The sequence below is a fragment of the Camellia sinensis genome, chromosome 1 (genome assembly GCF_055761805.1).
Source record: "Camellia sinensis isolate YWXY chromosome 1, ASM5576180v1, whole genome shotgun sequence".
NCBI classification, from domain to species: Eukaryota; Viridiplantae; Streptophyta; class Magnoliopsida; order Ericales; family Theaceae; genus Camellia; species Camellia sinensis.
The window spans coordinates 219410633-219427194 of NC_138961.1; the positions used below are offsets into that span (position 1 = coordinate 219410633).

The 16562-nt window shown below is 37.2% G+C and overlaps 2 protein-coding genes across 17 annotated transcripts; one reads left to right on the top strand and one right to left on the bottom strand.

Annotated features, from left to right (window-relative positions):
* Nucleotides 1-499: 499 nt before the first annotated feature.
* LOC114265160 (filament-like plant protein 7) lies at nt 500-8436 on the top strand. Of its 15 annotated transcripts, none has more exons than XM_028205913.2 (7): nt 500-810; nt 884-997; nt 1531-1682; nt 1944-2088; nt 2222-4280; nt 4374-4422; nt 7705-8436. In XM_028205913.2, the coding sequence occupies exons 3-7, from the start codon at nt 1581-1583 to the stop codon at nt 8203-8205; spliced, it is 2856 nt and encodes a 951-aa protein (XP_028061714.2). In that variant the 5' UTR covers nt 500-810; nt 884-997; nt 1531-1580; the 3' UTR covers nt 8206-8436. The 15 variants fall into 15 exon arrangements, with proteins under 15 accessions (XP_028061714.2, XP_082751641.1, XP_082751645.1 ...); XM_082895515.1 differs by having other exon boundaries at nt 506-655; nt 1950-2088; XM_082895519.1 differs by having other exon boundaries at nt 614-810; nt 1950-2088.
* On the bottom strand, nt 7461-12256 carry LOC114265162 (protein IN CHLOROPLAST ATPASE BIOGENESIS, chloroplastic). 2 transcript variants are annotated; one of them, XM_028205920.2, is made up of 12 exons: nt 11985-12256; nt 11158-11241; nt 10315-10389; nt 10141-10183; nt 10003-10060; nt 9735-9902; nt 9596-9658; nt 9410-9504; nt 9206-9287; nt 8983-9093; nt 8692-8855; nt 7461-8107 (listed from the first exon to the last, which is right to left on the bottom strand). In XM_028205920.2, exons 1-11 carry the CDS (start codon nt 12097-12099, stop codon nt 8715-8717), a joined length of 1035 nt encoding a protein of 344 aa, XP_028061721.2. In that variant the 5' UTR covers nt 12100-12256; the 3' UTR covers nt 7461-8107; nt 8692-8714. The 2 variants fall into 2 exon arrangements, with proteins under 2 accessions (XP_028061721.2, XP_028061720.2); XM_028205919.2 differs by having other exon boundaries at nt 7520-8855.
* Between the last annotated feature and the right edge of the window lie 4306 nt (nt 12257-16562).

Sequence of the window (16562 nt, forward strand, 5' to 3'; positions counted from 1 at the left end):
CTAACTTAATTAATTTTCACCAACTCAGACTCGAACATCTTAAAACTCAAAAAAATTACAAAACAAAAAGTCTTCCCCAATTTCAAGTTAAATCTTAAAATTTTAATTATCAATCATTTTTGTGAAGTATTATTATTCAAGGTCTACAAATAGAAAATTTATTTCATACCCTCTGTGATATTGGCACAAATAAATTCAAATCATTCACTTGTGTGGAATATAAAAATCTCATACAAATGAATAATTTAAATTGAATTGTGACAATGCCACATTAATACCTTTTGGAACAATGAATAATCGCTCCTACAAATAAAACACAACTATCACATGGATTGGGACAACCCTGACAATGGCCCAGACACCTTAATAACTTCTCTGGCACTTGCTAATACATGGCCCATGGGTGGGCAACATGCATCCGATGTGTCAAGATCGAATGGTGTAAATAATTTCAATGATCCGAACAAATAAATATGAATCTATTTTTCTTAATATATTTAAATTTAGATGAACGACAAAAAAAAAAAAAAAAGTGTGTGTGCCCGACCCGACCCGATCCAATCGGTAACCATCGCTAGCTAACACACTATCACATTTCCCTCAACTCTCTCTCACCTCTGTGGTCACTTCTGTAAAACCGCAGACCAACTTTCATGTCCTCTCTCTCTCTCTCTCTCTATGTAGATTCCCTTTTTTACATTTGCTGTTTACCAAACACACATCTCTCTCTCTCTCTCTTTCATATATATTATCTTGCATTTTTCTCTCCACAAATTGTTGTGCTGCGTGTTCTTCTGGAAGTGCTTGTCGGTAGGAGCAACATCTCATGCATATATTATTATTTCGACAATGTCATTAATGCTTTCTTCAATGTTTCTCTCAGATTTTCAATTTTGTGTTCAGAGTGGGATTTTCCTCTGCATTTGAAGCCTTCTTCAGTTTGCCTCTGTTTTGGAGATCCATGACAGAGTAAGATATTGGGGCCAAACAGCCAAAGGTGAGAATAGAGTCACTACTTCTTCTTTGGATAAGTTTGTAGTTTTGTTTTCTGTTGAATTTACATGCAATTTTGCTTCTCTGGTTGAATTTTGATGTCAGTTTGTCAACACATTGCTCTACTGGTCATAAAATTCAACTATATTCCTCCTTTTTCTTTTTCTCTTTTTGTTTCTGTTTTAATCTCTTGTTCATCCTTATGAGATTTTATTTTATTTTTTTGGTTGAATTAAAAGTCTGCATAGTTGCAAATGTAGAAGCAATAATTAATTTTTGACAGTTATATACGTCTTATTATCACAGATTTATCTTGACATTTTCATCTCAATTACACTCACTTTAAACTATGGTCCTTGATGGATTGAGGTGAAGGTATTGTTGATAAAGAAACAGTTTTTTTTTTTTTTTTTTTTTCATACAAAAAACTCTGTTAAAATGACCCGTGGATATATTTTCTAGTACAGCATATGATATGATCAACAGTTTCTTCCATTTTAGATCCCAACCTGATGTTCAGCTTGTGCAATTTTGTAGATTTTTCATTTAAAGTTTCTCCAATTTTTTAGACAAATATACTTGATGACATGATGGATCACAAGTCATGGCTGTGGAAGAAAAAATCCACCGAGAAGACCATTGTTGCGGCTGATACAGTAAACCTTTCACAAGGAGGAAATGCAGAGGAGGTAAATGAAGCATGATTTGTTCAATCTTTGTTTTCTTTTATTTCTTATTTATTTATTTCTGTGTAAAATCAGTTCACCTGCTCTCTTGTATTTTGTGTCTTTTAAGGAAACTATTAACGTAACTTTTCCATGAGAAGTAATTGCATTAAAGAATGTGCTCATTTGAATTGTGAAAATGATGATTGTTTAAGTTGATTTCAAATTAAATTTATAACCAAGGGTCATTTTATGTACTTTTATTGCTAATATTTGGTTCTTTAGATACAGACACTTCTGAAAGATAAAGGAGAGTTGGAAAGAGATCTGAAAATTTTAAATGAAAAGCTTTCCTCTGCCCTCTCTGAATGCAACGCTAAAGATGATCTAGTGGAAAAACATGCAAAAATGGCACAGGAAGCCCTTGCAGGTAATTTATTGTAAATTTATAATTTATATGTTTATGTTGTTCAGGTGTGCCAATCATCATATGAATGTGCTTCTTTCAAAATCTATGTTGTTTGACAAGTTTCCATATTCTTTAAATAAAATTTATTATGTAGGCTTGGAGAAAGCAGAAGTGGAAGCAATGTCGTTGAAGCAAGAATTAGATGAAGTTTTACAGCAGAGAGTCGCAGGTGAAGAAAGGCTAACTCATTTGGATATGGCATTGAAGGAATGTACCCAGCAGTTACGTTTTGTTCGAGAAGAGCAGGAGCAAAGGATTCATGATGCTGTGACGAAGACATCGAGAGAATTTGAAAAAGCAAGGAATGTTTTAGAGGACAAGTTGGCTGATGCAAATAAAAGGCTCACAAAATTAGGTGCAGAGAGTGCTCAGCTCAGTAAGGCTCTCTTATCAAAGGAAAAGTTGATTCAAGAAATGGAAGAATGTAGAACCAAAGCCGATGCAGATTTTAATGCCCTGATGATGAGATTGGAATCCTCGGAGAAAGATAATGCTTCTCTAAAATATGAGGTCCGAGTGCTTGAGAAGGAGCTTGAGATTCGGAATGAGGAGAGAGAATTTAACCGTCGAACATCTGATTTAGCACACAAGCAACACCTAGAGAGTGCGAAAAAAATTGCAAAGTTGGAATCAGAATGTCAGAGACTACGCATGCTTGTACGTAAACGGTTGCCGGGTCCAGCTGCTCTGGCGAAAATGAAGAATGAAGTTGGAATGCTGGGCAGAGATCCAGCTGAAGCAAGGTGGAGAAAGTCAAATCCTTCTCCTACGATGGACTTTGCTTTCGACAACGCTCCTGATACACCTAACAGAAAGATCAATTTTTTGACTGAACAGTTGTGTGCCATGGACGAAGAAAATAGGAATCTCAAAGAAACTCTTGACAAAAAAGCTAACGAACTCCAGGTTTCTAGAATCATGTATGATCGAACTGCATCCAAATTGTCACAAGTTGAGGCACAGCTTGAAGAACCAGTAAGAGATATACATATACCACATGAACTCTCTATGGCTTCGATGTCTGACATGGGCAGTGATGACAAGGTTAGTTGTGCTGAATCTTGGGCTTCTGCTTTGATTTCAGAGTTGGAGCATTTCAGAAATGGAAAAACTGTTGGGGCTTCAGGCATTGATCTGATGGATGACTTTGTCGAGATGGAAAAATTAGCAATAGTATCCACAGATAAGCCATTTGGAAGTTCTCGTCTTGCATCAGTCGAAGAGCACGAAATTGTTGGTCCAGTGGAAATTGAGTCACACGGTGATTCGTTAGCAGCAGCCGGTAGGGAGATAGTTTTGTTACCAGAATCTGGATTAGGCATTGGTGTCCTAAACAAGGACATCCAGTCTAAAAATATGTTGATTGGTAAACTTCCTAGTTGGCTTCAGGATGTACTGAAAGTAGTCCTGGAACAAAACCGTGTCACGCGGAGAAAGCACGAAGAAATACTGGAAGATATTAAAGTTGCTTTGCAATATATTAACCCTACAAATTCCAGTGCATTTGTTGATGCAAATGAAAGCTCAAATCATTTTAATGCATCAAATCATTCTGATATTGGTGGCTACATCTCTCAGGAAGCTCCAGCTAAATCTCCATTGATGGAATCAGCTAATAGAATAAAGGGTGATGAAACACAAAGTGAGAGCAAGGTAGAAGGTGGAACAAGTCAATTTTCTGAAGCAGATAAGGTACGGACTCCCAAAGAACAGTTGTCATATCTGCCCATTGTTTCTGCTTGGAATGAAGGCAAATTGGAAGAAATTCAGCCTAAAGTGAGAGAAGAATGTAAAAAGCTGAAAGATGAGATGGCAAATATGGAATCTGCAAACAAGGACTTGGAAGAGAGACTCCAGACACAGGTTGATAAGAGTGAGTCTTTGATGTTTCGGCTTCAAGAATCAGAAAAAACTATCAGAAGCTTGCAATCAGAGTTGGAAAGATTAAAAGAATCTGAGGACATGAATGAGAATCAAATTGAGAATCATAAGTTGGTTGTTGAAGATCTTGATGCACAGCTGACAGTTGCCAGAGCTGAATTGAACAATGCCCGCCAAAAGCTTTCATCTCTAGAATCAGAACTGGAGAATAAAAACAACTGCTGTGAAGAATTGGAGGCCTCATGTCTTGGCCTACAGCTTCAGCTAGAAAGGTACGCTTTCATTTCATGGAAAGATCTTTTCTTTTCTTTTTTTCTTTTCTTTTTTTTGTCTCCTCTCAAATATCTGAAATATTTCATTTTCAGTTTCACAAAGAAGGAAATCCCGGATCAAGAAGAAAAGCAACTTCGAACTGTAAGTTTCAATCATCTTAAACATCTGACATATGTATAGAATGAGAAATGATATGAGACCAAGGTGTTAAAAATACTGTATTATTGATTGATTACAAGATTGTTGTATGTTGTATTACAAATCAGAGTGGCATTATATAGGAGAGGGTTTGGGTAGTAGGTGAGGAGTAGGTGAGGGTAAATTGGTGGTAGGTGGAGTGTAGTAGGTGAGTGTGAATGGTAAATTCTAACAGCCCCCCGCAAACTCAAGGAGGATAGAAACTAACCAACTTGAGTTTGAAGAGAGGAACAAAACAAGAAAATACATAAAAAATAAAAGAGGATAGGAGACACTGTATGGTCGTGTCAGACCGTTGGTGAAGACACTGAAAGGTGGTGTCATAACGTGTAGAGGACACTGGATGGCGGTGTCAGACCGATGTAGAAGACAGTTTATGGGGTCTTGTCGGACCGTTGTAGAAGACAGTTTATGGGGTCATGTCGGACCGTTGTAGAAGACAGTTTATGGGGTCATGTCGGACCGTTGTAGAAACTAACCGGAAGCTATGTCGGGACAGTTTACAGAGTCTTGTCGGACCCATGAAGGAGCTAACCGGAATCAATGTCGGGACAGTTTACAGAGTCTTGTCGGACCCATGAAGGAGCTAACCGGAATCAATGTCGGGACAGTTTACAGAGTCTTGTCGGACCCATGAAGGAGCTAACCGGAATCAATGTCGGGACAGTTTACAGAGTCTTGTCGGACCCTTAAAAAGTCGCACCCTCAAAAGGTGTGCCAGCAAAAGGCGTGCCATGAAAAGGCGTGCCATGAAAAGGCGTGCCATGAAAAGGCGTGCCAGGTTGTCGGCGTCAAAAGGCGCGCGATGCGCGTGGCTGCCTCGGTGTCATGGTCTTTATAAACCGAAGCGGAGGAGGCAGAAACTGAGACAGAAAAACTGAGAGAAACCTCTGAAAAATTCTTCGTCCTGCTTAGAAAGAGAGGTTTTGCTGAGAAGAAACTCTGTAACACTCTCTATAACACTCTGTTGCCCAGAAAAAATGGCTTCGTCTTCCCGCGGGCTGCTCACCCTCTTTCCCGACCTCAACGAGTCCACAGGAGAGAGAACTGGTGCGGTGGCCAGTGAACCTCAACCAAACACCGCTGGGTATACTCCGTTGAACTTTCCGATGCGGTCTGTGGAGCAAAGAATGGCAGGGCTGTCGGATGTGGAGGCCAATCAGTATACTTTGAAGGCATGTGTGGAAAGCATGACGGCGGTCACAAATTTGTCGAACCGGCTGCAGAGTAGGACAAATGAGGTGCAGCATTTAAACTCCCAGCTGGCTCTGCTCCAACGCATGTATAAGGATGCGCGAGCAGAGATTAGCGTGCTAAGGGCAGAAAACAAGGAGCTGAAGCGGAAGGCCACCGTGATGTTCCGATTTGGAGGGCCGCCATATGCTGCAGTGGAGGAGCAGGGAGTAGTGATCATGCCCAGTGGACAAGGAAACAATGAGGCAACACCGGCAAGGGCCGTCCAGGACGGAGGCAAGAAGAAGAGACCGGCGGAATAGGCGAAGAAGTGAGGTCGAGTGGTGGCCGGCTGCAGAAAAGAAAACAAAGCTGTTGGTTTTGGTTTTTTTTTTTTTTTTTTTTTTTTTTTTTTTTTTTGTGTGTGTAAAATGGTGATCGGGGTGAACTCCCATGAATAAAATAAATTTGGTGTGCAGTTCTGCCGCTTCTTCATTCGTCCTTCTTTCTTTCCTTTTTTTTTTTTTTTTTTTTTTTTTTTTTTTTTTTTTTTTTTTTTTTGGAAAAGAAGAATAATAAGAAGAAATAAAATGAAGTGGGGGATAAAGGTGAAGAAAAAAGTCGGAAGGTTAAAGTAATAAAAAATAAAATAAGGGAAAGAAGGTGATGGGTGTGTGGGTCGTGTCCTTGTCAAAAGAAAAAGAGGGAATAAAATAAATATAAAAAACTATGAGTGGGGAACAAGAGTGCATGGAAAGTAGGAAATAAAAGAAAAAAAAAAAATTAAAGAAATGGAGTGGGTGGAGTGCATGTGTATCTGGTCGTGTGTTTTTTTTTTTTTTGTTTGTGTTGTTTTTGTTGTGGTTGTGTTTTTTTTTATTTTGTTCTTCAACACCCCAAACCCGAGAGTGACAGAGATTTTATAATCAAAAGAACAGTATGTTCCTGTATATTCCAGCCACGTATCAAGGAAGCCCCACAGAGAATTGTAGCCGATATCTTCTCATCATCTGAACCAGTATGGAGATCACCATGTATAAGGGCTTGGGCCCTTTCGCAAAACATGGATTTCAACTCAGCGACTTCAACCTTCAAAGCGTTATCCTCACGAACTGCCTCCACATCACGATCAAGATAGAGAGAAGTCCAGCGGTTATGAGGAGACACTTTGTAAGGATCAGAAAAGACAACCTGCTCAGTGAGCCATATATTCTGATATGTGTTCTGCAAGCAACGGGTACTCAATTCCAGCTATCAAACTCGGGGGGCTGTAAACAATATAGACGAAGTTGAGATTTCCATCGCCGACCTCTTTGATTTGGAGGTCATCGAGTTCGTTGCCGAGCTTAGACGACAGAGATGGAGTGGCCTTTATGTACTCCACCAAAGACTTCTCGTCCAGTGGCCGGAACCCTTCCGACGCCATTGTCGGCTAAGCTTTGTGGTGTTCATACCTCATATTGTCAAATCCAGAAGACGGCATAAGAACAGAGGGAGGAACAATGACAAAGGAAGAATATTTTCTGGTATGTGTTTGACAATTCTAGCGGACTAGGTTGAGGTCCGGCGGGCGGCCAAGGCGAGGTTGCCGCCCGCCGGTGAAGCGGGAAATACTGAGGTCTTAACCTTGCTCTGATACCATGTTAAAAATACTGTATTATTGATTGATTACAAGATTGTTGTATGTTGTATTACAAATCAGAGTGGCATTATATAGGAGAGGGTTTGGGTAGTAGGTGAGGAGTAGGTGAGGGTAAATTGGTGGTAGGTGGAGTGTAGTAGGTGAGTGTGAATGGTAAATTCTAACACAAGGTCTTCGTGATTACATCCTATATATTTGTGGTATTACATTCTGGTAGATTGATGATAATTGAAGCATTACATGTGGGATTTTTTGCTACTTCCATGGAACTTTCACTGTATCACATTGACAATCGGTAGATACAACCGTATATTTGTTTCTAAAAGTCTTATTTTATTTTTTTTTCTAGTGATTGAGGTATGAATATAAGAACGGTTTTAAAACAGAGAAACTGATATTCTACCTTGTAGGACTGGGAAATCACAGCAGCTTCTGAAAAGTTAGCAGAATGCCAAGAGACCATCCTGAACCTGGGGAAGCAGTTGAAGGCATTGGCTTCACCAAGAGAAGCAGCCCTTTTTGACAAGCTCGTCTCCAACCCATCGGACAATATTACAACAACAACCACCACTCCCACAAAGATCATCAAACAGCGGTCCTCTCTGCTGGAAAAAATGCTGGCCGAGGATAATGTTGAATCCGGAGACCTTAAGTTTCCAAAGACAATGGAAGTTATTTGCCTTTCAAGCCCTCAAAATTCTCCTGGTCTTCTGGACCCGAATGGAACGCCAGATCATCAACAAAGTTTTCTTCACATAAATGGGACAAAACACAATTACAATGAAACTGTAAGTGGTTCTTTGGCTATTGTGCCTGCCAAGAAAAACAGAGGTGGGGGACTGCTGAAAAAGCTATTTTTGAGAAGAAAGAAAGGTAATAGCAAAAAGGTAACAGTTCGAATTGCTGCATAACAACTGCGATGAAGCGGAAATAAGGTGACTCGGGATTTGGTTGTGATGGTCATGATTGATTGATTTGTTGCTTGCTTGGAGTGAAAAATAATAGTTTGGTATCTTTTAATCAGATAGAGAGAGGGTACAAGGAATCGTGCATCATTTTTGTGTGTACCGTTGTTGTATTCTGTAAATGAAACCAAAAGGATTGAGAATTTAATGTGAAATGAAAATCTTTAATTTTATATACATGTCCTGTTTAAAGATTCATTGGCAAAATGGACAGTCTGGTATGAGCACATCATTCTATTTTCGCAGTTGTTATTAACACTAATCAGTGTAGCTTTTGACAGCGAGAAATTTAAAGAGGGCTAAATTTTTTATAAAAAAATTAATATTAATTCCTGCGAATAATTCATGTTTACTGGTCAAAGCAACCCAAAAAAAAAAAAAAAAAAAAAAACCTACATAATACAAAATTGGAAATGTATGAATATTTCAAACCTCCCCAAAGTCGAATTCAATACTCAATCCTTGTATAGTACAAATTTTGATATGTCATATAGCCCGGCGTCCTTGTAACACTCGGCAATTCTCTCCACAAAGTCGTCCCACATTCCTTCAACAGAAGCTAAATCTAACAAAAAAGCGGCTTCATCCAATGCGATCTGCAAAAATAAAAATAAAATTTTTTAAAAAAATGAAAGTGATGAGGGAGAGGAGTTCATGTACCAGTGGACTATTTGCATCGAATCTAAAAATATAGACGAAGGAATGAATTAGCAAATTGCAAACCTGAGCAGGTTCCTTTCCCTTCTTCAGATCTTCTTGCCTTCCCTCGTCCGACACCTTCTCTTTAATGTACTCGATTTGTTCATCCTCCCATTGAGCAATATCGGCAACTTCCTGAATAGGACTCAAAGAAAGCAATATAATCAGTGTCTGCAGAAAAAGAACTACCATAATAGAGAGGCAAACAGAGGATACAAGGACACAATCATCATTTAAGGAGCTGGACCTTGTATCTACAACCTAAAGTCCACCATGGTGATTTCAAAGCTCCCCTTGCAGCATCTTTAGCTTCTATCTTACGACCAACCCTGTTTTTTAAATATAAAAAATAAAAAATAAAACTAAAAAGTTAAAGAACACTGAAATAATGTTGATTGAAAATTATGCACCAAATTCTTGGAAGTAGTAGTGAGGGAAGATTTCTACAAACTTCAGCAAAATCTTGGCATTAAATACAAAAGGCCGTCCAAACCCCGGAAAATGCTCTTTCTTTGTATAAAACTCCCCAGTTACCATGGCCGAAACCTTCCACCAAGAAAGTATAAATAATTAATAATGCAAACACCCAAAACTCGCATTGTTCAACGACATCAACACTAGAAAGGGTTACTCTTACATGGTCCCCCTTTTCAAAATGATGCATCACTCTGCGTTCTAATATATCAGGAAACAGGCCAACCTGAAAACAAACTGTTTACTTTGGCAGTTCATCAAGACAGCCAATATGCGAATACCAGTAGAATTCTACTTGGTACCTTTTTCAGAAGATATACATCTAGATTCGAAATCTGAGATGCAACAAAGTCACCCTTCTTATAAATTTTCTCCCCAGCGTCAGCTGCAGCATGAAATAGCTCATTTTCACTTTCCTTGGAATTCTTGACATCTTCTTCAACCAGGATTCTATGAATATATTGGTCTACCTGCATTTGGATCAGAAGGCAAATGTTTACGTGGTATAAGTAGTGCCAAGTAAAGTTACGCAGATGCTCCAACAACGGAAGCCAGTCGCATCCAACTTACATTCTTGGCTAAAAGCCACACTCCATGCTTACAAATCTCCACCACTGGTATATCCATCCTGTATGCATCAGAAATGATATATCAAGCGAAATAAAGATTCTAATAAGAAAAATAGTTAGCAGTTTTTGAGTTTTATACCCGGGTGGAGCCGTTGGCCATCGCAGCAGTGCAGTTACAGAACCTATAAAAAAAGAGAAACATTTTTTTATCCTGTAAGTTACAAATAAGAAAATCATAAAGAAAGATAGAAGAACACAAGCAATTAAAGATTCCTTAAGAGGAACTGATTTCAAATATAATTGTTATCCAAACCTGAGTTGCTTTTTGAAAGAGGAATAGCCAGAGGTATCAACCCTTGCTTGGCTCCAGGAGAAATTATAGGTTCACCTGTCGCAAGATGACAGATATGATGGGAACTATGTAAGGACTCCAATAGACTTGTAACACTAACAAAACTAGTAAACTACAAATAAATTATTCCGTATTATTGGTTTTATTGTTAGCACATTTGTCTAGCTAGGTTTGATTATCCCTACAAAGCCTATTTGAATTGTATTTCAAAATCCCAGTTCAGTCATGTCAGGAAGTTGAATTATGTTTTGGCTTAAATATTTTATTTTTTTTATTTTTTTGCAATCAAGCAAGCCAAATATGTCAATGTACAAATATACAAAGCAGTCGAATGCTATTAGCATCAAAGTATTAAAGTTGGTAAAGACAAAATTGGTTTCTCTTACCTCAAAACCAACACATAAAAGTTGGAAGACTTCAATTCATTCAAGACAAAGGTTTTCGTTTGCCTCGTCTCGAGTTTCATGCAAAGACTATAATGAATTGAAATTGGATTTTGGCTTTAGTTGAACATGGACTTGCAGCCTTCACCTACCTCACCTCGTCCATCTTAGCCCCAAGCCTCGGGGGTCTGGGCGCTTGGATCAGGGTCACCACATTTTCATTTTCTATTTCACTCCTAGTATGGGGAATACATGGACTCTAGAGGTACTACTAATTAAGTTGAGGAATCAAAGTATATCAACTGCTTTCTAGGTTGTTTTGTGAAGCTTTTTTAACTATTTAAAATAAAATATCTTCAGTTCAAAACATGTCCAGTGCAATGATTCCACCTCACAGTTGAGAGTTCATTCAACACCTTACCTCTCACCTGAAGCATTTTCAAAAGATGAGGCAAATGATCCGGTGGTTGAGTTGCAGCTACATCTTTGATAAATGACACATGGTCTGCATTTTCAAAAGCACAAAGCAAGGTTTTCATTAATAATTAGTACCAGGGTATTCACAAATGAAATCTCAGCAGTAGTTATTGAATTTTATGTATTCATTTTTTGAAAGTAACAGAGTATATATACATCAGTTGTATCCTAACTAAACTAACCTAACCTAACAACTACTAACCACATTCTAATTAACAATTTAGTTAAAACTGTAACAATTATCACTCCCAAATAACTTTTGGTTTTTTGGTTACACAGACTTCCTTATCCTCATTTGTATTTGATACTAACAGTGTCAAATAAACCAGACCAGCAAAATCTCACTGACCATCAACATGCCACTTATTCAAAATAAAAGCCATCAAACATTTTTTTAATAATTACAGTAGCACCCATGTTCCAGCCTCACCTACATACATACATACATACATACATACATACATATATATATATATATAGACAGTAGCAAACTTTAAATAATACAATTCCAACTCCTAAAGCAATTAAGCCTGGCAATCAAAAACAAAAACTCCTATGGCATTTAAATAAGTATGTAGGCTTGTGTTCCAATTGAAACCATCGGCGATAAATTAGCTCATTAATTGAAACTCAAATCAGTTGATTCGGCATAAATCCGAACAAATAATACACATATGAACGCCTTTTTCTTTTTCTTTTTCTTTTGCATCTTTATCCTACAAGAAACTGCAAATCTATAAATCTATGCTATATACAAGTGAAGAGTTGAACCAGCAGATGAAGAGGAGTAGCATCGGAATGTTGCTCTGCGGCAGCGGCCGAAAAGTAGGGTGGGTAAAGCGGCGGCGCGTGGACATCCGGCGACCACTCCACTGCCCGCCCTCATCGAAGTGTAGCTCTAGTAGTGGCTTCTACTTTAGCCGCCAAGGTTTTTCTTACAGAATGCGGATAATGGATGGGCCTAATTGCCCAACATTTTAGATGGGCCCAATACGAAGACGTGTCCATTCTAGAGCGGTTCATGAAAAAAACCAAATCTGGGCGAGCTTACTAGTTTGTGCTTATGGTTTTACATTTTAATTAGGTGCAATGTTGGGGGGAAATATGTATATATTATTTATTTACGTTATTATTTTAATTGTTATATTTTGTAAAATAAATAAATTTTTGTTGTTAATTATAATTGCAGGTTGAAACATATATCACTCTTTGAGCTGTGTAATTGAATGTCACTTTAATTATAGTCAAAGCACATCAACACAAATTCAGACATAATAACACTCAAAAATTCATAATTTATAATAATTTAAATATAAAAAATGATTGACACACCGAATTTAAACTTGTCTGAATTACATAAGTCATACGTCTGATCAAACGGCTAATGTCACCAAGGATGGAGCTATCGTGGGATTAGGAGGACATGTGCCCCTAAAGTGTTGATAATTATATTAGTATCCCTATATATAGATTATACTATATATATCTTTCTTAAAATTATAATAATATGTCTTCTTAAAATTATAATAGTGCCCCTTTATTATAAATTTTCTTTCTAAAATTGTAATAGTGTCTCTCTTCAATTATAACAAAAATAACAACCATAATAAGTTATAACTAAATTATATTCAACACCACAATCTGTCATAGTTAAAAATCATAAATTTCATAATTGCGGTATATGATAGACACTTTTTAATTTTTTTTTTTTTTTACAATCTACCTAAAATAGGTACTCCCCAATATTTGTATAAAATTTAACCTCAAATCCTTTAATTTAAAATTCACATTCATCCAAATAGACTTTTAATATTTAAGTTTAGTAATATCTCATTGTTATTTATTACAAGGGAAAAAATCAATGCTGTTGTTAATTTGTACCTTCCCTTCACTAAATCCCTACCTTTGCTAGTGGGCGTCACCCTTATCAATTGCGGTTGTCACTCTTGTCAATCGCGACTGTCAACTTTGTCTACTGGTGTATCAACTGGCATCCGTCCGAATGACCTGTCGGATGACCAACAGGCATAAATTTAAGTAATTCAGACGAGCCAAAATTAGATGGATGTAACAATACTCTATTCTCAAACATTTTATGACACCAATTAAAAAATGTGTAATTATAGATGGCTAAATGGGTGGTAACTGTCATAATCTTAGGCCACATTTTGGTATCCTCACGGCCACCACGTCACCTTCGACAACATTTAACCATTAACTCTAATGGACACCTCTAGCCACTAGGGATGGCAACGGGCGGGGCGCGGAACCGGGGATTACACTCCCAGTCTCCTGATCTCTAATGATGAAAATTTCTCCGTCCCCGACCCCAATTCCCGACGAATAACCTATCATCGTCCCCGTCCCAACCCCCTAACGGGGATTGGGTTTTCCCGACCTCGAAAATTCCCCGGCTAGAAAAAAAAAAAAAAGAAAAAAAGATCAACTACCAAAATCATCAACAGATCAACATCATCAACAAAATCATCAATAATATCATCAAATAGATCTGAGAGAGATGAAAGAGACAGTGAGATTTTTGTAATTTGTTCAAACACAGAAAATAGATAAACAAAAACAAAATCAAAAAAATAATCTGTTTAACACAGATCTGAAGATAGAGAAACAAAGAGGAATATAGAGAGAGAGAAAGAAGAACATCGGTGATGATGGTCAGATTCAAGTTCAAATCTAGGCAAGTCCAACTCAAATTTGGCCAGTCTAACTCATATTCGTCTTCATCGCCGTTACTACTGGTCAAAGAACGAGATGACACTGACAATGGTGTCACTACGGAGAGAAGAGAGAGAGTAGAGCGTGGAGGAGAAGGCGACGGTGGTGACTGCGTCGCTCGTTGCGAAGAGAATAGAGAGAGTAGAGAGAAAATAGAGAGACCGCTGATGTGTTTGTGTCCTATGATTGTGAACCCTAACCAACATACACATATATATAGAGAGGGGTAAAATAGTAATTTTATTTCGAAGACAAACGAGGTTGGTGACTGGTTCAGAGACATGTCGGGTTTGGGACTGAAGCCAGGGCTTGGACATTTATCACTATCCCTGACCCGAAACTACTTGGAGATTAATTTTTGAATACCATCCTCGCCTCGTCAGGAGTATTTTGGAGGAAAAAACCGTTCAAATCAGGGTCAGGGGGTCCCCGTCGAGTTGGTTTCAAATTGCCACCCCTACCAATCACCTATTATTGCTGATCATTACATCCATTCACCCTCTATCTCTGGCCACTTACTTCAAGTTACTCATCAAATATATTTATCTATTCTTATTTATATTTATTTTCAATATATTTTTATACAGCAAAAAAGTTTTATTTTTTGTTTTTTATGAAATGAACCGATTCATTTTTTATGAGCTAAAAATAAAAAACGTCAACAAGCAAACCCTTAGGAATTTATGGGCAATTGTCTGAAAAAGTTCAGTGCCCTTCAAAATTTTTTTTACTCTGTGATGGTGTCAAAAACACTGCAGGTATGAAATTTGGAGAATTACAAGTGAGAATATGGCAAAAATTTATAAAAAAGTGATTGATATTGTAAATATTAATAATTAATTTATCTATTTCTTTGTAAATATTTCTTGAATTTAACACTGTGTAAAATAAAAAGAAAAAAAGAAAATCTTTGACAGATCCCACCGTCATTTGTGTGCAACAGTCTACAGTCCAAACAAGGAAAGAGAGCGTCCCCCAATTTACTCCAAGAAGAAAGAAAAGCGGTTGTTATTTTCTCATTTCCTAATTCTTAGCTTTAGTTCATCTCCCAATATTGGGTTTCAATTCAACTCCGGCACCTCCAAATACCCTCCCTCTCGAACCCTCACAGAAGCTCTCGCTGTCTCGCATTACTCGTTGTATGTGCCTGATCTTCCATCGAACCTCCATTGCAAGCCATTCTCACTCTTCGCCTCCCACTCACCCTACGGTACCCTCTTTTGAGCTCCATATTTAAATTTCCTTCAAAACGTCTTCATCTATATATGTCTCTCTTTATATTTTTATTTTTATACTACAAGTTAGGATTGGTTCCTTTCTGCGAATAAGATTGTGAAGAGTCTAATTGGATTCAAATTTTGGAATCTGAAACAGTTTTCTGAGTTGTTGTAGAGAAATTTTAGTTTTCATGTTTGGCCTCAAAATTAAGAATCTGTTATATGTGGGACAAAATTGGCAACAAAAGTAACAGAGTTCACACCAACTAGGGTGTTCAAATTATATGTGCCAGTTTGGTAATTTGGCCTTTCTAGTGGCTTTTTGTTTGTTTGTTTTTTATGAGGTGAGAAAAATTAGTGGGTTTAATGTTTGCTTTTTTAGTTGAATAGATACCTGCGTGAGGAAAAAGTGATTAACTGATGTATATAATGTGATATTTTGTTTTTTTTTTTTTTTTTTTGAAACTACAAACCAAATGGGTATATTAGCGGTCGGGCACACGATTAGTATTTTGAAAAGAAAGATATTTTTGTTGGTTTAACTTTGAAACTTTAATAAAGTTTTAACAGAGTACACAACTAGAAGTTTTAACAGAGTACACATCTAGTGTTTTTAAACATGCAGAATTTTTAATGCACATATGATTCATATTTGCAGTTATGAGTAAACCAGGGGAAGTTATCACTTTTTACTGTTTTGGGTGTTTTTATTTTATTGTTTTTACCTATGTGGTATGGGGCTTTATATTGTGTTTTAATTTTTAATTGTTGTTTCCAATTGTCAATTCAATTGTTTTTAGCTGATAATTCAATTTCTTATTCTTTCCCTAATGTTTTGGGTGTTTTATTTTATTTATTTATATTTTCCGTATTCTATAATTTAGATTTTTTTTCATTGTTTTATGGTATGTATATACATATATATTTTTTTCTTTAATAAAGCAGGATAGGGTTTATCCGCTTTATCAAAGTAGTGAGTGAAAGAAAAACCTTATCACTGACAGACTCAGATAATTACAGACAAATATCTACGGAATTTTTGTCTTTTTCTGGCTTGCGCTTGTCTGATAATTGAAGAGAAACCTTATCTTCTATGGATTTTGTCTTCTTTTGCCGGAATATCAATTATTGATGTTGACGCTTGGTGGCTGATTCGTCAAAGTGGATTCCTTGTGAAAGATTTGCAAATTTTGAAGAGTCAAAAATCTTGGAATATCTTCAAAATATTATACGAGTCTTTTTTGACAGATCTCACTGTCATTTGTGTGCGACGGTCCACAGTCCAAACAAGGAAAGAGAACGTCCCCCAATTTACTCCAAGAACACAAAAGCGTTGTTATTTTCTTATTTCCTAATTCTTAGCTATGCTATGTTTGGATGGAGTGATTGGAGATAAAAG